Source organism: Phlebotomus papatasi, chromosome 3 (assembly GCF_024763615.1).
Source record: "Phlebotomus papatasi isolate M1 chromosome 3, Ppap_2.1, whole genome shotgun sequence".
NCBI classification, from domain to species: Eukaryota; Metazoa; Arthropoda; class Insecta; order Diptera; family Psychodidae; genus Phlebotomus; species Phlebotomus papatasi.
Genome location: NC_077224.1, coordinates 3,103,053 through 3,126,349, shown reverse-complemented (window position 1 = coordinate 3,126,349; position 23,297 = coordinate 3,103,053). Strand labels below are relative to the sequence as shown.

Here is a 23,297-nt window from a genome sequence, read left to right as displayed (position 1 = left end):
TTAAAATTTTAATGTGCAAGTGTGATAACACAGTTAGACTTTGAAAAATCAACAAAATTGTTTGTTATATAGATTTTTGAGACCTTCGGGAACTGGGATAAACCTCCAGTTTGAAGCCGGTATAACCCCCGTGTTGATTTAATACTTAACATAACTAGTTGTGAAAATTTTGGAAATGTTCCAATTCAAGCTGTGAATTTCCAAAAACGTAATTATCGGGTTAAGCAAATTAGTTAAGAATTAGTTGAGGATCAATGCCATTTCTTTAATTTGTTACAGGCTTTCTAAATGGCATTAAATAAATGAGCAGTAAAAAGTTAAAATTGATCAGTAACAAAAAAATTTGAAACAGTAAAATTATCGTCCAAATTTTGGCAAAGGGAAAATAAAGGGCTTTTCATTCTATCTGCAACAATTTTAAATGTTAAATATATAAATTAGGCCCATTTTTGTAAAGATTTAAGTTTTTTACTGACCATAATTAGATATTTTACTGCTCATTTTTAATTTTTTACTGCCCATTTAGAATTTTTTACTGATCGTTTGTTTTTTGCCTTTCTAAATTAGTTATTAACAAGTTTAAGGTACTATTCCTAAACTTTTCTTTAATTTTAGCAGTTAAGGATGGTATTTATCAATTGGACATGGTAGATAGGATCGGTAATGCGACCATGCTTAACTTCTAGAATTAAAGAAAAGCTTACGGAAAATAGGGTAGCAAAGTTAGTCGCTTCTGTGGTATTTATAAACTAGTTTAAACAACTACAAACCGATATCTGTTACCGAATTCCGGGACCAAACGGTATGAGATATAGACTTAGGTTTTTCAGTAAAACTCTTAAACTCTTAAAATTAGCAACTTTAATTTTTTCAGAGAATACCTTCCTTCCTCAAGGCGACCCTGGGTTCATCGAGAAGATTTATTTATTTATTTATTGTATTTATTCGTGTGAAAATTCCAGGGAAAATAGCAAAGTGAATCATTAAGCAATGTGCTTCACATGCGTTTCATGCGTTTAATTGCAGACACGCTCAAACACGGAGCAAATAAATAGGACGATTTCCTTTACTAAGAATTAATTAATTTTTAACACTAAAATTTTCCTACTAATTTTGAGTTTACAAACTAGAAATCACTTCTCAACTTAGCAGTATTTTCCTGGAATTACTCCTAGATTTTTTATTAATTCACTATACAACGAAAATGCCGTAAAACTTTGTAGTTTTGCGGAATTTAATTAAAACGTCTGATTATATCTCTTTTCTGTGTCTATTGTCCTATTTGGCTGGGAATGGAGTGTGTTTACGAAGTGAAATTTTTGGCACAATACAGAGAAATGCAATAAATAGAAGATATTGAGAGTCCCTGAATTTACGATAATAGTTTAAAATTTTAATTTTGCAGGAGAACGACCATTTAAGTGTAGCATGTGTGGCAAAACATTCTCCCGATCGACAATTCTAAAGGCGCACGAGAAAACCCATTATCCCAAATATGTTCGTAAATTTCTGTCGCCAAGTCCTAGCGACATAAAGGATGAATCACCGCAATAATGGCAATTAGATACCTTCGCTTTGCAACAATTTATGATGTACAGGACTTATGAACTAATTACCAACAATACAGAGACAAGCAATACACAATTCAACAATATTTCACACCTCTATTATTACTATAAATGAATTGAAAAAAAGAGACATTTCGAAAAACAAAAGAGATATCTAAAATAATGAAGATATTTTTAGGATTATTGTAAAACCAGAAAAAAAAGATGGGTAGTGTTTTCAAAGTTGAATTTAAAAAAAAAGAAAACCAGAAAACCCCATTTTAATAATTTTCAGATATTTTGAAATATGTTTTTTTCAAAAATTATTTCGAAAATAAAAATTTGAAATATTAGGTGCTAATTAAAACAGTAAATAATAACATACATTTGTTCTTTAGTCCCCTCCCATATTACAGGAACAGCTGATTGAAGTAGAGTTTAGTTAAAATATTATTTATCCCTTGAGAAATTTTTAACATTAATACAGAATTGCTTTTCTTCTATAAACATTTCTTGACTTTCATTAAAGTCAATCTGTTGATTTATTTGGCATTCTTTTTGGATCGTAGAAATATCGTAAAGACCGTAAGGTCTTTGTAAAGGTCATGTAGATCTATCTAAAGCTCATATTGATTTATTGATCGTTGCAAAATCGTATCAAACGATCGAATTCAGAAAAGATCGAGTCGATTTATCGATTCTTATAAAGATCGTGCTAACTGTCGATCTTCTGCAAGATCATGTCGATCGATCGACCTCCAAAAAAATTGTAAAAATATCGTAAAGATCGTTCGGTCTTTGTAAAGGTCAAGTAGATCCATGTAAATCTCATATTGATTTGTTAATCGTTGCAAAATCGGATAAATCCATCGATTTCAGAAAAGATCGAGTCGGTTTATGAAATCTTATAAAGATCTTGCTAACTGTCGATTATCTGCAAGATCATGTCGATTGATCGATCTCCAAAAAGATCATACCATTCTGTCGATATTTTTAGAAAGACCGTGTCGATATATTGATCTTGTCGATCTGTTGGTCTCTGTGAGTACATGCCCATTTGTTGGCCTTAATGAAAGTAGTACAGTACTACCGATTTGTGGAAATATTGTATCGATATATCGATTTCAGGAAAGATCGAATAGATCTGTCGATCTTCCGCTGATCATGTCAATCGATTTATCTATCTCCTGCTCCATACTAAAGTATCAAATCTATCGCTCGACCTCTACAAATATCGCACCATTTTGTCGATCTTTTGAAGACATCGTGTCGATCTGTTGTTCTTTACAAAAATGCGGTCTCGACGTAGAGATTCCATCAAACATTGTATCGATATATCGACATTGGAAAAGACCGGGTAGATTTGTCGATCTTCTGCTGACCATGTCGATGGCTCGATCTGTCGATTTTTTGCAAAGCTTGTTTTGATCTATCTATCTTCTGGTCGATATTAAAGGATGAAATCGATCGATCGACCTCTAGATTTATCACACCATTCTGTCGATCTTTCGAAAAGATCGTGTCGATCTATTGTTCTTTACAAATATGCGAGTCCTACGATCAATGCTAAAATCGTGTAGATTGATCGATCTTTAGAAAGGTCATGTCGATTGTTAGTCTTTGCAAGATCGTGTCAATTTATCGATCATAAGACAAATCGTACCGAACTACCGATTTGTGGAAAGATTGCATAAATATAAATATGTATATTAGAACACATTGTGTCGATATATCGATTTCAGTTAAGATCAGGTTGATTTCTGATCAATGAAGGATGCAGATCGTTCAGATCTGTTGATCTTCATCAAAATCATTTCGATCGATTGATTTCTACAAAAATCATATCGATCTATTGATCTTTGAAAAATCGTATCATAGTGTTCTTAAACAGTGTCCTGGTTTACGCTGAGACCATGTCGATCGATCGATGTATCTAAATAGTGCAAAGCTCGTGTCGATTTGTGGTTCTCATTCGAGAAGAGAGAAAGGTCGCGTCGATCTGTTAGTTTTTTGCGAGATCAGATCAATTTGTCGATTTCAGTAAATATCGTACAAATTTGACATATTTATGCAAATATCGAATCAGTGTTTCGACTTTACAAAATACTGTGTCATTTTTTCGACTTCAGAACAGATCGTACAGATCCATCGATCTTTGTGTGATCGGTGTGATCATATCGATAAGTCGATCTCTGTGAAAATTGTGTCGATCTGTCGATCTTTACAAAAATCAATCAGATCTACTATTGCAAAAATTACTCATCCCTAATTTATAAAAGAAAAGCGATTGTGTATTGTGCTTAACTTTATATTCAGTTATATAAAACATAAAACAGAAGCAATGAAAAAAAAACACACAAAACCAATAAATTCTCTGTAAAAGAACTAAAAAGAAATAAACAGCAAATTGTGCAAAAGTGGAGGGAAATTTTTTAAGTTTTCCTGTTTTTGAAACTTTCTTAAAAAGAAAATCTTTAAGAAATAACTGAGATGTAGCTGAAAAGGATTATTATTAAAAAAAAAAAAACTAAAATAAAATTTGTGAAAAAGAACATTTCTCAACAAAGTTGAATTGAAAACCACACACAAATAATTGTAATAAGAAAATCTTAAAGAAAAAATCGTGAATTAGACGATGAAAAGAGAGAGAGAGAGAGAGATACACATGAGGAAATGAGATAAATAAGCGTTAAAGGATCGAATAAGCTGACATCTGTGATTTTATATTTGATGATAAGTAAGAAAAAAAAAACATGAGAAAGAATTCATACCAACTACAGGATGGATCATTGAAGATTTCTTTTTAAATTTGTTGGCTTCCTTTGACACCCCTCAGAATTATTTATAAAAAACAAACAATAAATAAAATTAATTGAATTGCTTTTTGATGCAGGGATTGTTTAAAACAATATATTTTTAATAATGGTTTTCTGTTTTGTCGATCATCAAAACTTATCCTATAGATTGAGCTCAAGTTTATGTTTCTAATGCCTCTGACAGTTATATGACAGCTGCATGACAGATCTGTCAAATATAAGTTTAAATTCAAACAAACTGAAGTTTTTGCAACAGTTTTAGTAAAGTACAGGAGCTTTCTTATATTCCTTGTTCTTTTATACTCATTGAATTTATCCATGTGTTAAATATTACTTTTTTAAAAGTACATTCTTGTTCTTTTGTTTTTGGATCCTAGATAAAAAAAACATGCATCTGAATGCAGCACTAAGTATTAGTATAAAATGCATAAATCGATTGTATAAATATGTCTAAATAACTATATATGAAATCTTCGGTATAGTTACAGTTGCACTGGGCAATATAAATTCTAGCAGTTTTCAAATTATTTATAATATTTTTATTTTAACAAAGATTACTAAATCAAAAGCGAAGAATAGTGTAATACAGATAATTCCTGATTCCAGCAGTTATTACCTTTCTACGAGATACATAATAGCAAAGGGCTACTTTAATTCTAGTAGTTTTGACATATCTAATTAAAGCCAAATTAAAAGACCTTTATTCACTCGGTTTCTAACATTTTATGTCGCAGCGAGCAAAAACATTGCTCAGAACAATTTATTTTGAGCAACCTCAAGCTATCATTATTCTAGCAGTTTTGATATTAATTTTTTGTCACAAAGATAACTGCGTTGGATTTTAAGAATAGATTTAAGTCACTGGTCAATTTCTATTCGATCAGAAAAATCCTGATTCTGGAATTTTTACCAAGTTTACAATGGAAAAAATTGTCTTTTAATTAATTGAAATTATTCTCAAAGTGCAAGATTAGACATTATTTGGTACATTGATAATAAATACCAAGTGCACAAAATGCACGCATAATAACTTGTTTTGTAAATTTGTTTTTGACATTTCAGTGAGAGTAAAAGAGATCTAAATCTGGTCATCTCGCTCCTCATAGAAAATATTGAAAATATGTTTAAAAAACAAAAGTCAATGTGCGCTGAGCATAATTAATTTTGTTGGTAAACATGTTTTCAAAATTTCCTATGAGAGAGAGCGACATGACAAGATCTAGATCTCATTCACTGTCATTGAAATGTAAAAAAAAACATATTTAAAAAACAAACTTTATTGTGTGTTGGGAATAATTCTAGTAGTTTTCCCTATTTATTTTCCAACCAATATTTACTAGAAGAATTACTGTAAAGGTTGTTGAGAACAATTTAATAAGAATTACCGCCGTTAGGTAACCCATATTCTAGCAGTTTTAGTCTTTTGAGCTTTTTGAACATTTATTTTGTGTTTTTGGAAGGAAATTTTATAATTTCATATTCTAGCAGTTTTAGTATTTAGTTTGCCGTTTTGAAACTCTAGAAAAGGAAAAAATGCCAATAGCAATCTGTTAAGAATCGGTTCAAACTGAAAATAATAATTCTAGCAGCTTTTGGATTATTTGAAATAGCATGAAAAAAATCGGACCATCTTCTCTTCACTTGTTACTAGAAGAAGCAAGAAAGCAGTAACTTTTTAAGAATCCGTTAAAACTGATAATAGGAATTCTAGCAGTTCTAGCAGAGATTTTTAGGAAATTCATGGAAGAAAAATTGCATAATCTTTTCTTTACATTTTTCATTAAACGTTCTTGGCATAGCAACTAGTAAATTCGGTATTGATAATTCATCTTGAAGTGCTAGAAAGCCGTTTCTGGTGACATATTATTGAAAATAAGTTGCATCAGACAATAAAAATTCCAGTCATTTTTAATGTGGCTTCTTACGTTTTTCTTGAGCAAAAATTTTATATTTCTGCTCCTGAATACCATTTTTTTCTAGCAGTTTTTCCTAAAGTACATTTCATGAAATCTCCAAAAATAGTTTTCGCGTGAGATGTTGTGCAAGAATGTCAAGGGATAAGACTGAAGCTAATATCGTGCAACATGATGTATGTAACTTATATCTGGCAACCCTAATTATTGCAGTTTTATCTAATTATTCCTTCTTTAAGCTTAGGAAACATATTATGGAAAAGTGGAACTCTTTTGAATTGAAACACCTTTGAAATATGTAGGCCGTTTCGTGAGTAATTCACGGACGCTTGGAATAGTTTTCTGCGAAAATTTCGTGAAGCTTTCACAGAAACTGTCAAATGAAATTCTCGCAGTATTTCAGAATTCACACCCTGGAAACCCCAATTATTGCAGTTTTAAAGGTTGTTTCTTGTTGTTGACGCAACACTTCTGAAGTTTTAAATTTTAGTAAAGATTGCTTGATGTATTTGACAGCAGAAATTCAGAATTCTAGCAGTTTTTGTGTCTTTGGGATATTGGCAAGAATTAAACATAGTTTCAATATAATTTTTTTATAATTCAGATTACCCAGTGGAACTGTTATTTTTTTAAACAAATTTTGCAAAATATGATTTACGCATTCTACACTAATATTATTATTCTATATTTAGATGCAGAAAAAAAATCATACAAAATTCCTCAAAAGTGATTTGCTAACCAAAATTATTGAATATTTCGAAAGAAATTGAAAAAAAAAAACAAAAATTTGTGATGAATATTTAGAAATCGTAGGATTCTTTTTTTTAATTATAGACTTTTTACTTAACAAAAGAAATTAAGTTCAAAGAAATTCTTATAAACAAAAACTCATTGGCTGTGATCTCGTTTTTATGAGCATTTTTTGTGTAATTTACTTCTTTTTTTCTTTTAAAATTGTATTAACAAAAACAAAGAGAAATTTAGTAAAGAAAAAAACCTATCTGAAATTGACAAATTGGCATTGGAAGGATCTCAAAATTATGTGATTTTTTTTTAAAATTAATTTGTTAAAAAATTTAAATTTAGGAAATAAAAAAATTGAGAAAAAAATTAAAATTTCGCAATTTAAAAAAATTTCTTAGTCACTAAATTAAATTTAGATGTTGAGAATAAAAACAAAGTCTTCAAATTATTAGCAAATCACGAGTGGAATTTTGATTGATTATTTTTATTAAAATTTTCATTATGTGAGTTTTAATTAAAAAAATTGAAAACATTCCTTTTCGATCGTCGATCGGTGGTGAATATTAAATTAAAAAAACAAAAAATATAATAAAAATAAGATAATTACTTAGAGTAACAAATTAAATTATATAATTTGTGAATATCTGATGAATTAGTGAATATATGAATTTATTTTTCAAATTGATTTTTTTGTATATTTTTTTCTCATTCTTTTCCCATTTCATTCATTTTTCAAAAAATTCTCATCATCATTAAAAGCATTCAAAAGACCCATTTAAAGTTCTTCATTTTCTTATATAAATCCTTGATTTTGTTTTCTTTTTAAATTGTGTACAAATTATATTAATTCTTATTCCTCTCCAATTGTTTTTTAAATAAAATAATTCCCCTATTCTTTGTTCTCTGTTCTCAAAAAGAAAAACTAACTTAAAATTATTAAATTGCGTAGCGCGATGTAATTTTTATTGTGTGATATAAGAGACTCAAAAGTAATTGTGAGGAATTTTTTTAATTTATTTATTGCTAGAAATAAATTTAAAAAAATAAAGAAATAAAAAAAAAGCGAAGAATTTAATATGTTCCTCCATTTGTAATTTTTGTTACGACACAAATTTATTATTACTAAGTTATTAAATTATTTTTGTTTATATTATTTTCCGAATTTAAAATTTAAAAAAAAAAACCTTTAGAAGGTTTTAAAACTTACTTTTTCTATTGCTATATAAATTTAACAGAATATTAAACAAAAAAATGTAGTTGTATTGATGAATTCGAGAAAATATTGAATTTAGAAACGTAAAAATAAAAATAAAAATAAATCCACACATAAATAGTGAAAAAGTAAAAAAAAAAGAAATGAAAATTGAAGAGTTATATAGACAAATATCTAGTGTTAAGGATTAATTTAATGAAATAATATATGAAAGAGAAGAAGAAAAAAAAACAGAAATGATGATAAAATAGCAATAACAAAAAAATAAACACATATTAAAAAAGATCATATAGTGTAATAAAATATTAAATAATATATACTGAATTTAAATAATTTATAAAACATTGTAAAAAAAATGGTGAATATATAGGAACATTTACATTTTTAATACTGAAGAAAAAAATGTATAATGAGTAGAGATCGCAATATATACAAAAAAATATTACACATTTTCAATGATTAATTGAAGAAAAAAAAAATTTAGTACACACAAACTTGCCTGACCTAGTACAGTGCTATTGACACAATTTATTACAAGGTAAAAAAAAGTAAAATAAACAGAAATAGACGCTAAAATTATTTTGATAAAAAAAATAATCAACCTTTAATTTCTTAAACAAATTCAGTCCAATTAATCACCATTTCCCCCACGAAACTGAGATCAATTACAATAGTGAACCTAAAATAATTATAGTAAATATTTAAAAAAAAAAATATTGTGAGACTACAATAAAACCAAATGACTTAATTTTGTCTCCAACTACATATTTTTTACGTCATTTTTTCTCCTTTTAAATCTCAACAATAAATAAGTGACAATCAACAATAAACCAAGTTTGTTATTAAAATATTGTATAAATAGAAGAAAAAAATAATAAAACAATTATTAACATTTTTTGGTGATCAATTGGATTGAGTTTGAAGTAAAAAAAAACAAAGAATATTCAGCGGAATGCTTATCGGTTCCATTTAGTACTCATACGGAATTCCTCTTTAAACCAGGGGGGCTAATAATTGAATTTTTCCCCGCACATTGCACTGTGCACATTGAGTTTTGAAAAGAAAATAGGTCTTTTTCAGTGCTTGCAGCAGATGTAGAAAAAGATATTTTGAAAAATCAAAAAGTTTTGGATTAAACTACCCGAGTAACACATTCTGATCAAATCCAGAAACTTAGAGTCATATAAACGTAATTTTCACGTAGTTAAAATTACTTCTAATTACTCTATAAATGCTTTACATGATAACGTTTTTTATGTAGTAATTGTTGTTAAAAGACGACGTATTTTCTATTATTTCTTTTTTTTTCACGACTTCCCAAATTTTTCTTTACAAATTTATAAATTCTTTTTTTTTTTTAATTTAAAATTTATCGGATCATTACTCCAAAATAATTTCATTTTGATGTGATGAAGACTAATGCAACACATTCTGCAAAAACAATTACCAAAACGCAGAGAATGATTTTCAAAAAAAAAGTATATTTTGTAGTTAAGATATGACATTCAGTGTCGATGCATCCTTAATTTACCTTACTATATTATCTTTAAACTTTAAAGAATTAAATAATGTTTTAAAATGGCTTATGTACCAAGACCCTCAATTATTCGGGTATTCTACGATTTTTGCAATGAGAGTGATAATACCAAGGAAAACTCATATTGAGAAACCCTCGTCAATTGTTCGAGAAATCCAAAAATTGCATCGCGAAACCCTAGAAACCTGAAAATTGCATCGCGAAAGCCGAAAAAACCCTCTTTTTTCATCGCAAAACCAAAAATTTCATCTCGAAACCTGAGAAACTAAAAAATTTCATTGAGAAACACGAGAAAACCCACTTTTCGTATCGCGAAACCCGAGAAACTTAAAAACTGCATCGCGAAACTCGCGAAACCCAAAAATTGCATCGCGAAACCCGAGAAACCCCACTTTTTGCATCGCGAAACCCAAAAATTGCATCGTGAACCCAAGAAAACCCACTTTTTGCATCGCCAAACCCGAGAAACCTAAAAATTGTATCGCAAAACCCGAGAAAATCCACTTTTTCTATGGCAAAACCCGAGAAACTCAAAAATTGGATCACGAAACCCGAGAAAGCCAAAAATTGGATCACGAAACCCGAGAAACCCAAAAATTGCATTGCGAATTCCGAAAAAAAAACCCTATTTGCATCGCGAAACCCGAGAAACCCAAAAATTGCAATACGAAACCCAAGGAACTTAAAAATTTCATCGCGAAACTCGAGAAAGCCAAAAATTGGATTACGGAACTCAAGAAACCTAAAAATAGGATCACGAAACCCGAGAAACCCAAAAATTGCATTGCGAATCACAAAAAAAGCCACTTTTGCATCGCGAAAGCCGAGAAACCCAAAAATTGCATCGTAAAATTCCAGAAAACCCACTTTTCCCATCGCGAAACTCGAGAAACCCAAAAATTGCATCGCGCAACCCGAGAAACCCTAAAATTGCATCGCGAAACCAGAGAAAACACACTTTTTGCATCGCGAAACCCGAGAAAACCCACTATTTTCATCGCGAAACCCTACAAACCTAAAACTTGCATCGCGAAAGCCGAGAAATCCAAAAATATGATCACGAAACCCGGGAAACCCAAAAATTGCATTGCGAATCCCGAGAAAACCCACTTTTTGCATCGCGAAACCCAAGAAACGAGCAACCCTTGAAAAAATTGGAATGAGTTACCCCTAGGGTAATACGTAATTCGGCGGGAATGGATTTATCTACATCTTAGCTACGATTTTTATAAACGCACGTCTTAGTGTCAATTGAAACAGATTTTCAATCGATATTTCAGATTAATTCTTGAGAATATTAAAAGAAATTTACGACAAGTTTTCTTAAGCTCGGTTACAGGCTAATAAGAACGTGACCGGCTAAATGTGTTGAAAAAAACAAGATTTTGTTTTATTCTAAAGACTAATGATATGTCGTATTTCTTCAAGACCAAGATGCTGTACCACTTATAGTGGATTTAATTCCCGAATTCCCGATTGACATCCCAGTTATTAATAACGGCTTTGGTTTTCTTTGAGACATATTCCTCTCGTTCAGTAATAACCTTCCCGATTTGAGAGCTCCCTCCGGTTGAGGTTTTCCTTTACCGATTCGAAGGTATATCAGAGAGAACTTACCTAAAAACCCGTTGGAAGTTCGAACGTTTAAACCGGCAAGTTACACAAAAGTAGCCCGTCAAATAATTTCGTCAGATATCTTTAAGTTTTCTGCAGAAAATATCTACACCTCTGCCGAAAATCTGCCGAGAAATCTGTAGATATTCCTACGAATTTTAGTTGGACTTGGGACAAAATTCGTCAGAAATTTTTGCAGATTTTCTGACGAATCCTGGTGCATACTTTGACGAATTTCTGTAGATATTTTGCCGATTTTCTGTAGATTTTTCTACATTCCAGACTTTCCAGACAGATATGTCAGAAAAGATGCAATATTTTTCACTGAAGTTTATTGCAAAAATCAATAGAGTGATTCTCTTGGTGATTTCACAGTGTTTATATAAAATAAAGAATTCTGCGACGCCGTATTCTAAGTAGAGAATAGTGAAGTGAAAACTTTAAACAGAGTGTCGACCAAAATTTCGTGTTTTTGTATCATTCGATTGGCGATTTTTAAGAAATTAGTATTTTTGCTCTCATTTTTTTTACTTATCTAAAATGTGTACTCGGTAATGCTTGTTAAGCAGAGCATACCATTTTCTTTATAACTTCTACAGTTTCTTCATAAATCAACAATATTTTTGTGAAGTAATGGAGGTTATGCACATTTTCTAGGGAGAAATTCTGCCGAGAATCTGCAAATTTTCGGCAGAAATTCTGTCGAAAATCTACAGATTTTCTCTGAATGTACTAGAATATACCGTTAAAATTCAAAAAACCTCCGAGTAAAATCGGCAGGTAGAGCAATGATTTGACGGTTAACCAAGTTCATGAAAAGGACTTTTGTTGACATTGTTGACTGAAGTGTCAAGAATACCAAAATTCGAAATGTCAGAACAAGCAGCACTAAAACGACGAGTACGTGCACTTCCACTTTAGGCTTCCGGTAGATTTTCGAATAGGTTTGGCTTGGCTTTGGAGAGGCTTTGTCTCTTCGAAAGGTTATTACTGAACAGAGCCATTAGATATCTTTTGCATAAATTTTTATTGAATTTTGATTAGGGCAATGTAGGCATGCTCCGCAAAGAGTGAAACTTCAAACGATGCGGATTTTCTCTTTGTTTGCAAGGAGCTGCCCTACCATTTCTCATCTCGTTTCATGAGCTTAATGATTTATCTTATGGCTAAGAAATGACAAACTACCTCTTTGCAAGCAAAGAGAAAATTTGCGTTGTTTAAAGGTTCACTCTGTGCGAACCATACCTACATTCCCCTATCGTGCTTATTAATAAAACCAATTCATTTAATTTTTCCCACAATATCTAATAATACCGAATTATAGATTCATTTAGGCAAGAACATTACAAATTTTTTTAGCAGAGTATTCGCACTTAAAAAATTCAAGATCAAATCCCGAGACCTTCTACATAAAATTTCTATGTTAAATTCTTTTATGCATTTTTGTAATACAATTTGCATAAAAATTAACTTTTACACCTGCTGCAAGCACAATTCTCTCAGCAAAATATATCTCACGAATTTAGGCAAAGAAACGAAATGATTAAATTAAAAGGAAAAAAAGATAGTTTCGTAAAAAACGTATTGCACAAAAACAACAAAAAAAAAGTTATAATAAAAACCAAGCGTATAATAATGCAAAAAACATAGAAAAAATACCGATTATCACAGTTTTTTGGATGAAAAAAAATCATAACAATATAGAGTTAAAAAAATAATACAGTGAAAAAAATATCTTATTTGGAAGCAGCATCATTTCTAATCTATAGCGAAAGAACAAGTGAAAAAAACACATTTTTTGATTTAGGATGAAAACATCTTTTGAGATTTCGATGAGCAAAAAAATATATTAAAAATATATCATAGTTTAAACAAGACATATACCTAAAAGGAAAAAAATATGATAAAGAAATATTAAAAAATACAATACAAAAAAATATCACATTTGCATTAAATTCCCAAAAACACAATGATCGACAGACGATAATTTATTCACAATATTTCGATGAAAGAGAAATTAGATCAAATAAAAATTAATTAGGTATAATATTTTTATCAGAAATTCACGTCAATTTCTTTCACATTTTTAGAAGAACAAATAGAAATTAAAAAATAGATCAGTCACTTTTAGGAAAGAATTAAAAAAAGAAACGTAAATTCTCGTCTCGATCGATTGTAGCTTAGAGTGCCTCTAAAATTAATTATATTAAAGAAGAATATTATAATGAAGATGAAGTATAGAAATTAAAGAAAAAAAGTAAGAATTTCAACACAATTACACACCAATACACACCGCAAAGACTAAAAAAAATGAATGAGAATGAAACATTTCTGAGAATGGCGTGATCCCGACACAATTTAGAGATGATATTCAAGTAGATAAAATTTTTGTGGAGGAAAGTAAAACGTATTAATAAATTGTATCGCTTACACATGATATGACGAAAAGAGATAAGATGAGGAAAACGTTTTGAAAAATTAAAAAAAGAAATATACATAAATCGTTCACATACCCTGCATTTGTTTCAATTCAGACAACTAACCAAAATAAAACCAAAAGATAATTATTTTTTTAATCGTTTGATTTAGTTTTATTTTCTCAAATATTAGGAATCCAAATTAAAAAGAAAAAAAAGAACTATTAAAAAAAAGATATACAGGGTGTGACTTTAAAAACGCGAAAAACAAAAATAAAAAAAAAAATAAATTCTGCATTAAAGGAAAAAACACAGTTAAAATTGCGAAATAGGAAAAAATCCACACACATATTACGAATGGAATATTAATGAAAGGAATAAGAAGAATAAAGATTTATTATAAATATTTTATAATAAATGTAGCTCAGGGCAACTCAAATTCTTCCATATTACAGTGTATAATGCAATAGAACCATAGATTTTTACATAATTACCAGTGAAAAAAAATGAAAAATGAAATAGAAAATCGCCGATACAGTTATTGAATTGAAAAATAAAAAAAAACCTAATTAAAAAATAAAAAGAACATAAAAGTATGAAGATTGAAAAGACAAGGCGTAACAGTTTAACCAAGGCCGATAGCAGCAATGGTAAATAAACATTAAACCAGTTGAGAATTTCATTTGTTATTTTTATACTTATTGAAAAAAAGGAAAAAAAGACAACCAATTGTGAGTATTTTTAAAACACAGCAACAATATTTAAAAAATAAAAAAATAAATAAATAAAAACTGAAACATACACAATGAATTCAAAGCAAATAACAAGAATGATAATAGTTTTATCTCTGGACTTTTCTTTACAATAGTCAAATGGAATACGAAAAAAATAGCAGAAAAAATCATTTTCTATAAAATAGCCCTATAAAACAAATAACAATCTTTAATGGTATCCCAAGGAGTAGCTCTGAATGGAATTTTGCAGGCCTAGAAACTTTTCAATAGCATTTTAATAGGAAACCGAGACATCTTACTTAAACATAAGATGGAATAAATAATTTTTGAAAATTTATAATCTACTAAAAATTATTAATTTCAAAAACCACTTAGAAAAAAGAAATTATAAAGAATACAAATCCGACGATTGTTGATGCAAACGACGATATCTGCAGCAAAATCGACGTCTCAGAATATAAAACGAATAAGTCGCGAATGGCTAATTTTACAGAAGAGCGATTTTAAACTAAAACTTTACACGCTAAGTATAGAATTTTCAAGAATTGAAGCCCCTAGGGTAAGTGTATCAAATTTCGGCATAGTTGCATGCAAGCACCAAAGTCTCATCAAGTTTGAAATGTAATATCTTTAATAGAAATTGATTTTTTTATTTCTTCTACTTAAGGAGTGTTGCTTAGAAACCTCTCAGAAGTTTACGGTCTTTATTTACTTTAAAATCATTCGTAATACATTTTAAAATGAATAAAAATGTAGACATAGCTTTGGTTGCCTATTTCGGCTACCTTCATTCTCATAGGTCCTTGCCCTTCGGGAATTCTTCCAATATCTTTTTCATGTCATCTCGTTTGTCGAAGCTACATTTTTTGTTATTCTTTTGCATTGTATAATCTCTAAAGTATGCAAAAACCGAAAATTCATGGAAATTCGAGGAACAAAAAAGGTGGCCGGAATTGCAAGCTGGGCGGAATTTAATACACTTACCCTATTTGAGAATTTTAATGATTTTAAAATTTAGAGTCTATTAGGTGAGATTCTTAACAATCTCACCTACTATAATCCTAACAAAATTTCATGTCGTCCGATCGACCTCAAACTTGGCCAAAATGTGTTTCAGCACTTCCTGATCACGAATATATATGTGGCTATTTTACGTTCCCGGCCGGCCGGCTGGCCGGCCGGCCGGCCGCTCTTTGGAGCTTAATAGCTCCTAAACTAAAAAAAGATATCGACTTGCGGTTTTCGGCAAAGGTTATATATCGGGTGAAAATTGCAACTTGGTGCATTGACCCCCCACCCCCCACCCCTCCTTCCGCCATTTCAAAGACCCCCCTTTTTTTGTTTTCTCAATAGCTCCGTCCCTATGGCATCGAGCGGGCTCAAATTTTAGTATGTTATAGCTGGGCCTTAGAGCTTTCCATCAATATCAAACTTAAGGTCCCCCGACCCCCCTGGCCCGAGCTATAAGGGTCCAAAAAAAATTTCTTAAAATGGCCATAACTCCGGTTATAATTATCAGAATTTAAAAAGTGAGGGCTTTTTGGAAAGCTCTCGTGAAATGCCACTTCCCCTTCTAACATCGCAAGTTCATAAAACCACCGCTAGGGGCGCTATTATTAAAAAGAAAATTTTTAAATCTTATAAGTTAAATAACTCAAAAATTCCATTGTGCATCGGGCTGAAATTTTAGTATGTTGTAGCCGTTGATTATACCTATCAAACAAAAAAAACCTTAAGTCGATCTAAAACCCGTGACCCGAGCTATAAGGGGTCAAAGTTCGAACATTGACCGGCCTCTATCTCCGGTTCTAACTAACATAGCGACCTAAATTTTACCTTTTTGGTTTCGTCTCAATGAGCACTTTCAGATGGAAGTTCAAAAAGTCACCACGGGTGGCGCTGTGATAGCGTCAAAATTCATCGAAATTCAAAGTCACTTTTCTCAAAAACGGCATTGTGCAAGTTAATGAAATTTTAGTATGTTGTAGTCCAGTCTAGGACGTTTCCAAAATGGTGCGTATGTGCGCTGTGGTTTCAATAGAACCGGAGATATGAGGGGTCAAAGTTCACGAAATTCAAAAAATCATATCTCCGGTTCTATGTGACCGATTTTGATGAATGAGGGCTTAAACGAAAGATCTCACCAAATGCTACAACTTTCTAGAATATTTGAACTTCGTGGGACCAACACCAGGGGCGCCACAGTCGAAAAACCAATTTCAATATCACATAACCTCAATTATCTCGACTGTCGCTGAACCGATTTTGATGATTACTTCGACATAATTGTAGAGCACATTTGTCTCTACATTTCGTCCATACATGATTTTCCACTCAGACTACGCTATCACTCCGATTTTGCCGTTTAAGTGTGAAAAAATTGATTTTTCCAATAATAACGCTTTGAAATCACTCAGATGTCAATTTGACTGCCTCTACTCCACCAAGACACTTTAAATAGGGTTTTAAATGGAAAGTCCCGCAAAATACAACAATTCTTTGATATAGTTGAAGTTCAACAAATGAACACTTGGGGCACTCTGGATGAAAAAACGAGTTAAGAAACAAAAAACCTCGATTATCTTGGCTTCTGAGTAATCGATGAGTTCAAGTTCTACGGCAAAATTATAGAGAACATTCTGGTCTACATTTCACCCATATAACACTTTTCTGTCAGTTCATCCAAATCCTTGATATTTTGGTTTAAATACAAAATTTGTATAATTTCACGAATTTGATTCAAGATAACTGAATGGCGTCTCCCAACTTCAGCTCCAAATCGAATTTGCATGCACTCCGAGTTAGCTCACGTTAAGAATCTCACCTACATAAGCCGGTTAGGATTATCTGTCCCTTTTTAAAGTTGCTATAAAATGTATTTCAATTCAAATTAATTAATAAAACTTATCGATTTTTTACGATTGATAATGAAGGATTACAAGAATTTAACTTACTAAAACATCTTATAGAAAAAATTTACGGATTTGAATATAAATTAATAATTTTTATACTTGCTATAATACTGATTTCAATTAAAATTTGTTGACGAAATTCCAAAATTGGCCACAACTGTCAACGAAGACATGTTGAAATCTAGTAACTTGTTGTCCAAATTAAACACTTAATAGGAGCATTTTACTGATTTAAAAGTTGGAATTCTATTTCTGTCACTTGCTATAAAATTGATTTCAATTCAGGATTATTAATGGAACTTTATGATTTCTCCCAAATGTTAACGAAGGAATATATTAATTTAGTAAGGAATTAATGGAAGAAACATTTCACAGAAAAATTCTGAAAATAACCATGAGAATGAAAGTGGCCGAAATAGGCCACCAAAAAAATTGAAGATGATAAACTATCTACAAGGTTCCAAGGAACACTCCTTAAGAAGAAGGAATAAAAAAATTCAAAATGTATTAAAAATGTTAAATTTCAAACTTGAGACTTTGGCGCTTGCATGCAACTATGCCGAAATTTGGCACACTTACCCTGAAACGTTGGGAAACTTGTTTGTAAAGTATTATATTGATTCTTCATTTACGATCGTGAGCAATCGTAAAGTTTTGTTAAATTATTTGAGAAGAAATACTTTTTGTGGCAATTGAAAAAGTCTTTAATTTTTTAAATTCTCAGAATTTTCCTGTAAAACATTTCACTGGGAAATTCATTATTAAATTCCTTCTCTCCAAATAATTTTTTGTCATATTAACAGAAAAGTTTGACAAAAGGATGTTATTTCATGTAAAATAGGAAAAAGTTCCGTCAGATTTGTATATAACTAATAATAATCATGAGGTTTCGTTAAGTAATTTGAACGTAAATCCGCTTTATAAGAAATAATAAAAAATAGATTCATTGATTCTCAATTTTCAAATTTTCCGAATTTTCCTATCAAATATTTTATTTTGTAACAAGTTGCTAAACTTGAATAATCTTCTATAAGCAATCATGATTAATCATTGGGTTTCGTTAAATATTTTGGATTGAATTTCAATTTTATAGTAACTATCAATGACCTTTTTCAAATCTATTGAAATTCATTAGTTCTTCATAAAACATGTTTTTCATGGTATAATCTTTCGTTAATACTCGTAAAGTTTCGTTAAGTAATTTGAACGTAAATCCGCTTTATAAAAAATATATTACCAATTTTCAGATCCTCAGAATTCTCCTATAAAATATTTTATTTTGTAGCAAGTTGCTAAACTTGAATAATCTTCTATAAGCAATCATGAGCAATGGTGAGGTTTCGTCAAATATTTTGAATTGAATTTCAATTTTGTAGTAACTGGCAATGACCGTTTTTTAAATCTATAGCTATAAATCTATAAAATATAAACTTTCGTTAATATTCGTAAAGTTTCGTTTAGTAATTTGAAAGTAAATACGCTTTATAAAAAATAACAAAAAGTATATTCCCAATTTTCGGATCTTCAGAATTCCCCTATCAATTATTTTACTGGGTAATTAGTTACTAATCTTCAGATAAGTAATTAAGAGCATTCTTAAGGTTTCGTTAAATAATTTGAATTGAATTTCAATTTTTTAGTAACTGCCAATAACCGTGTTTTCAGCCTTCAAAGTATTGTTAAATACTCCTTGGGATACACAAACAATTTCCAGCAATCCCCTACAGATTTCCCCGTCCTTCCGTGTCCTCTAAATAATTTCCCGCCCACACAAGACAACCATAGTGAATAAATAAAATAAAAAAGAGATAATTTGAGTGCCAAGCTATTATACATTATTATAAAAAGAATAAAATGGAGCAGAAATAGTTGACAATTCGACTCAACAATCTTGCAAATAGTGTCAGTTTCTGTTTGAATATATTTAAAATGAATTTTAAAAAATAAAATATAATGCAGAAACATGCAGAATCACAAGGACATTGGAATAAAACTAAAAAAAAAAAACAACATTAACGTGCGGAATAGGAAATATTGATGAGAATTTTAAACTGAAGATAAATAGAACCAATTTTTACAATATATTTAAAAATAAAAAAAAGCATAAATTTTTCTTCATATAACCAACAAAATGAAATAGACAAGGGACATGTTAGAATAATTTTTCAATTTACGAAAGTTATGACTAATTTTTAGTTTTTTTTTCAATTCTCAGAAGCCTCCTTTCTCTTTTTGCTACTAACAAAATAATAGAAAAAGAAGAATAAATAAATAGAAAAAGAGAAATATTGAAACGTTTTTTCAAACGACACCTTTCTTATTTTACAGTGCATTTAAAAATAAAAGAAAACAGATTTTAAAAAAATGAAGATTATTTAAGCAAATTGTTAAATTCCATATTAAAAGAAAATAAGAATGATGGATAGATGATGAAGTAAAACGTTGTTAATAGTGAATATTTTCCCAAATAAGGACGCGAATTTAGTGTCGAAAAATTGAGCTGAGAAAAGAGCATATTTTGCAACTTTAATGTGAATTAAGAATGTGGAAGTGAGAAAGACAGTTAGGAAAAAAAGGAAGAAAGAATGAAAAGGTGTTAAAATGGACGAATACAATACAATTTTTCATATACAACTCACAACATTCACACTGTAGTGCCTACCCCTTTGAAATAGTGAATAAAAAAAAGTACATAAAATTGTATAAATTCGACAAATAAGATTGGTACATTTACCAAATTTTTTACAATCATTTTGAAAAATTTCTTTTATTTCTTTATCTAAAAACAAAAAAAAAGAAAAATACAATTTTCCGCTTCATTTTAAAAATTGAAACCAAAAAACTACGCTTTCAGAAAAAGAAAATAAAAGAATATTTAAAAAAGACCCCGAAAAGTGAATGAATTTGTATAATATAAATTTAAAAAATAAAATAACACAACAATTATGAAATTTAGTTGCCGATTTCGTACTCATTATCCAAGATATAGAGTTGGAAAATATTGTTCTAATGTGTTACTACAATAAAAACAAAAAAACAAAACAACAAATTTATATTTATTGCTGAAACTAAAATAAAATGGATTTTAAAAAACAAAAATAATATAATTTATGTTACACAAGTTCATTAATTAATCATTAAGTAACTATTACTGTAATATTAATTTTATTTAAAAAATAAAAAATAGACAAAAACAAAATACAAAACGGTTTTTTTTATTTAAGACAGAATTCATAATTTAAGTTTTTAATTAATTAAATTAAAAAAGAAAAACAGAAATAGAACATTATAAATAATAGTTGCAATGGCATTCATATGTTCCTATAAATATTTGTATTTTATACATAAAAAAATGAAACTTAAAAAAAATAGTAAAATAGCAAATAGTAACTTTTAAATTTCAAATCATTACACAAATATTTGGATTACCATAGCCGAAAAACTCAAATTTTGAAAAACAAAACCACAAAACGGCTTTCTGAAAACGTGCACACCAAATTTTCAACAACAACAAAAATTTGGACTTCAATTTGCAAAATGAACTAAGCAGAAAAAAATATAAAAGTTAAAAAAAATGTCATTAAATTCTCTTTCCCATTTTATAATTTTTCCTTTTGGTGTTTAATCAACAACAACAAAAAAAAAGAATAAATATGAAAAAATTGTACTATAGAAAAAAAAGAAAGAAGAAAAAAAATATAAAAAAGTCAATAAGTGAAACACCCTGTATTGTAAAAAGTGTAATAACAATTATGAAAAAAACCCAAAAAAATATTTTTCACACAACATAAGAGACAAAAAAAATGTAATGAATTTAAAGAGATATTATACAATTAATGAATATGTGAAGAAAAATGATGAAAAGTGCGAGAAAAATGGAGAGAGAGAGAGAGAAAAAAAAGAAATAAAATGATAAAAAAACAAAATCATGCATATCATAGTTGTAATAATACAATTTTGACGAATAAAAAAAATGCTGTAAAATACTTCAAAGAATCTAAACAGCAAATATTAATAAATACAAAGTGAAATCTTTTGAGAATTTTAGCAATATTTCCGTGCTTTCTTTCTGTTGCTTGCAAAAAAAAACTCTCGTTGTTCTTCTCTGTGAAAAGTTGCTTGAAAAACAAAAGGAAATTTCTTGGGAATTTTGATTCATATTGCCTTAAAATTGCTTTTACAGATTGACGACAGTACAATTCCCCTCTTCGGATCATCAATCCTCAGTGGTGGAGCCTTGGGTGGACCCAGTAGGTGTCCTACACCATTTGCATTCCCTTTTGCACCACTTGGACTAGGCCTCTTCGATACTGATCCATCCAGGATGCTCAGTTTTCTTCATCATCACCAGTCCCTTCTGGCAGAAGAGGCTTTACGGTGAGAATATTACTAAATTTCATCCAAATTATCAAAATTTCACGAAAATTACCAAACTTTCACGACAATTACCAAAATTTCATGAGAATTACCAAAATTTCATGACAATTACCAAACTTTCACGACAATTACCAAACTTTCACGACAATTACCAGAATTTCATGAGAATTACCAAAATTTCATGACAATTACCAAACTTTCACGACAATTACCAAACTTTCACGACAATTACCAAAATTTCATGACAATTACCAAACTTTCACGACAATTACCAAACTTTCACGACAATTACCAAAATTTCATGACAATTACCAAAATTTCATGACAATAACCAAAATTTCATAAAAATTACCAAAATTTCACGACAATTACCAATATTTCATGACAATTACCAACATTTCCCGAAAATTACCCAAATTTCTCAAAATTAAAAAAACCAAGTTAAAATAATTTGGCAGAAAGAATTTCGGCTGAAATTTGTTATAACGAGGAATTATAGTTCATCAGAAAAATGCAAAATTTCGGAAAATTACATGAAAACTATTAATGTTTGAAGAAATAATTCATATACAAATTTACAAAGTAATAGAAGTTAAATAAAACTTGACACCAATCAATGTTGCAAAAGGCAATGGGAGCAATGGGAGCTGGTCCAACCCTTCGCCAGAGATGGGACTAGGTCCATTTTGTAGGTATTAGGGTATGGCTTAAAAATTACCAAGACCCAAGTCAAAAAGGACTGTCGGTCTTTGGGAAATAAACGGTATACTTATGAAAATTCTCAACTTTGACAATTTTACTCGAGAACGCCTTGACCGAGCTTAACAAAATTCGGCTCAAAGTCGACATACGACTTAAACTATAAATAAATATTTTTAGATTTTTCCTCTGATTGGTGCATCTGGTAGTTCCCATAAAAACTAGCCATGTTTTAAAGCCATCGAACAATGTAAGTCAATAAAACGAAAACTTTTTTCGTGTATTGGGAGTGTCTTCAACATATCTCCCGAAGAAACTTATAGTACATCACATCAAATTTCTACGATATCTTAAAGTAAGAGTTCTTAAGAAATGGGTAGGCCCATTTTATGAAACTTTCTTTTTTCTCAATAACAGCGTATCGCAAGTTGTTGGCGTAAAAGAAAGATTTCGAAAGGAGAACTCAAGAAACATTTTCTAGAAGAAACCATTTCCCTATCTTTCCATTTTCCTTGTAATCAACTAGATTTTTCTCAAATATCCTTGAATATCCTTTAAATGCATTAAAAGTATTGCATCATTTTGTCTCTTTTACAGAAATATTTTCCTTAGAAAAGGTGCTAGGCTTGTTGAAGATCATACGGTTGAAAACGGGCTGTTATAAAACAAAATACAAAAAGTTCAGAGTATAGTGGCATTCTTAACATATTTTTACTCTGAACTTATTATTCAAAATTTCTGAATAACGATATCCTTTAGGGCCCTTCGACATTA

At 29.9% G+C, this 23,297-nt stretch overlaps 1 protein-coding gene across 8 annotated transcripts in view; it reads left to right on the top strand.

Annotated features, from left to right (window-relative positions):
* LOC129806456 (uncharacterized) overlaps positions 1-23,297 on the top strand; it is a 220,125-nt gene that overhangs the window by 184,989 nt on the left and 11,839 nt on the right. For all 8 annotated transcript variants that reach the window (XM_055855057.1, XM_055855056.1, XM_055855055.1 and 5 more), the window contains exon 8: positions 21,631-21,824. In XM_055855057.1, coding sequence (XP_055711032.1) covers positions 21,631-21,824 — 194 coding nt within the window. The remainder of the gene's footprint in view (positions 1-21,630; positions 21,825-23,297) is intronic.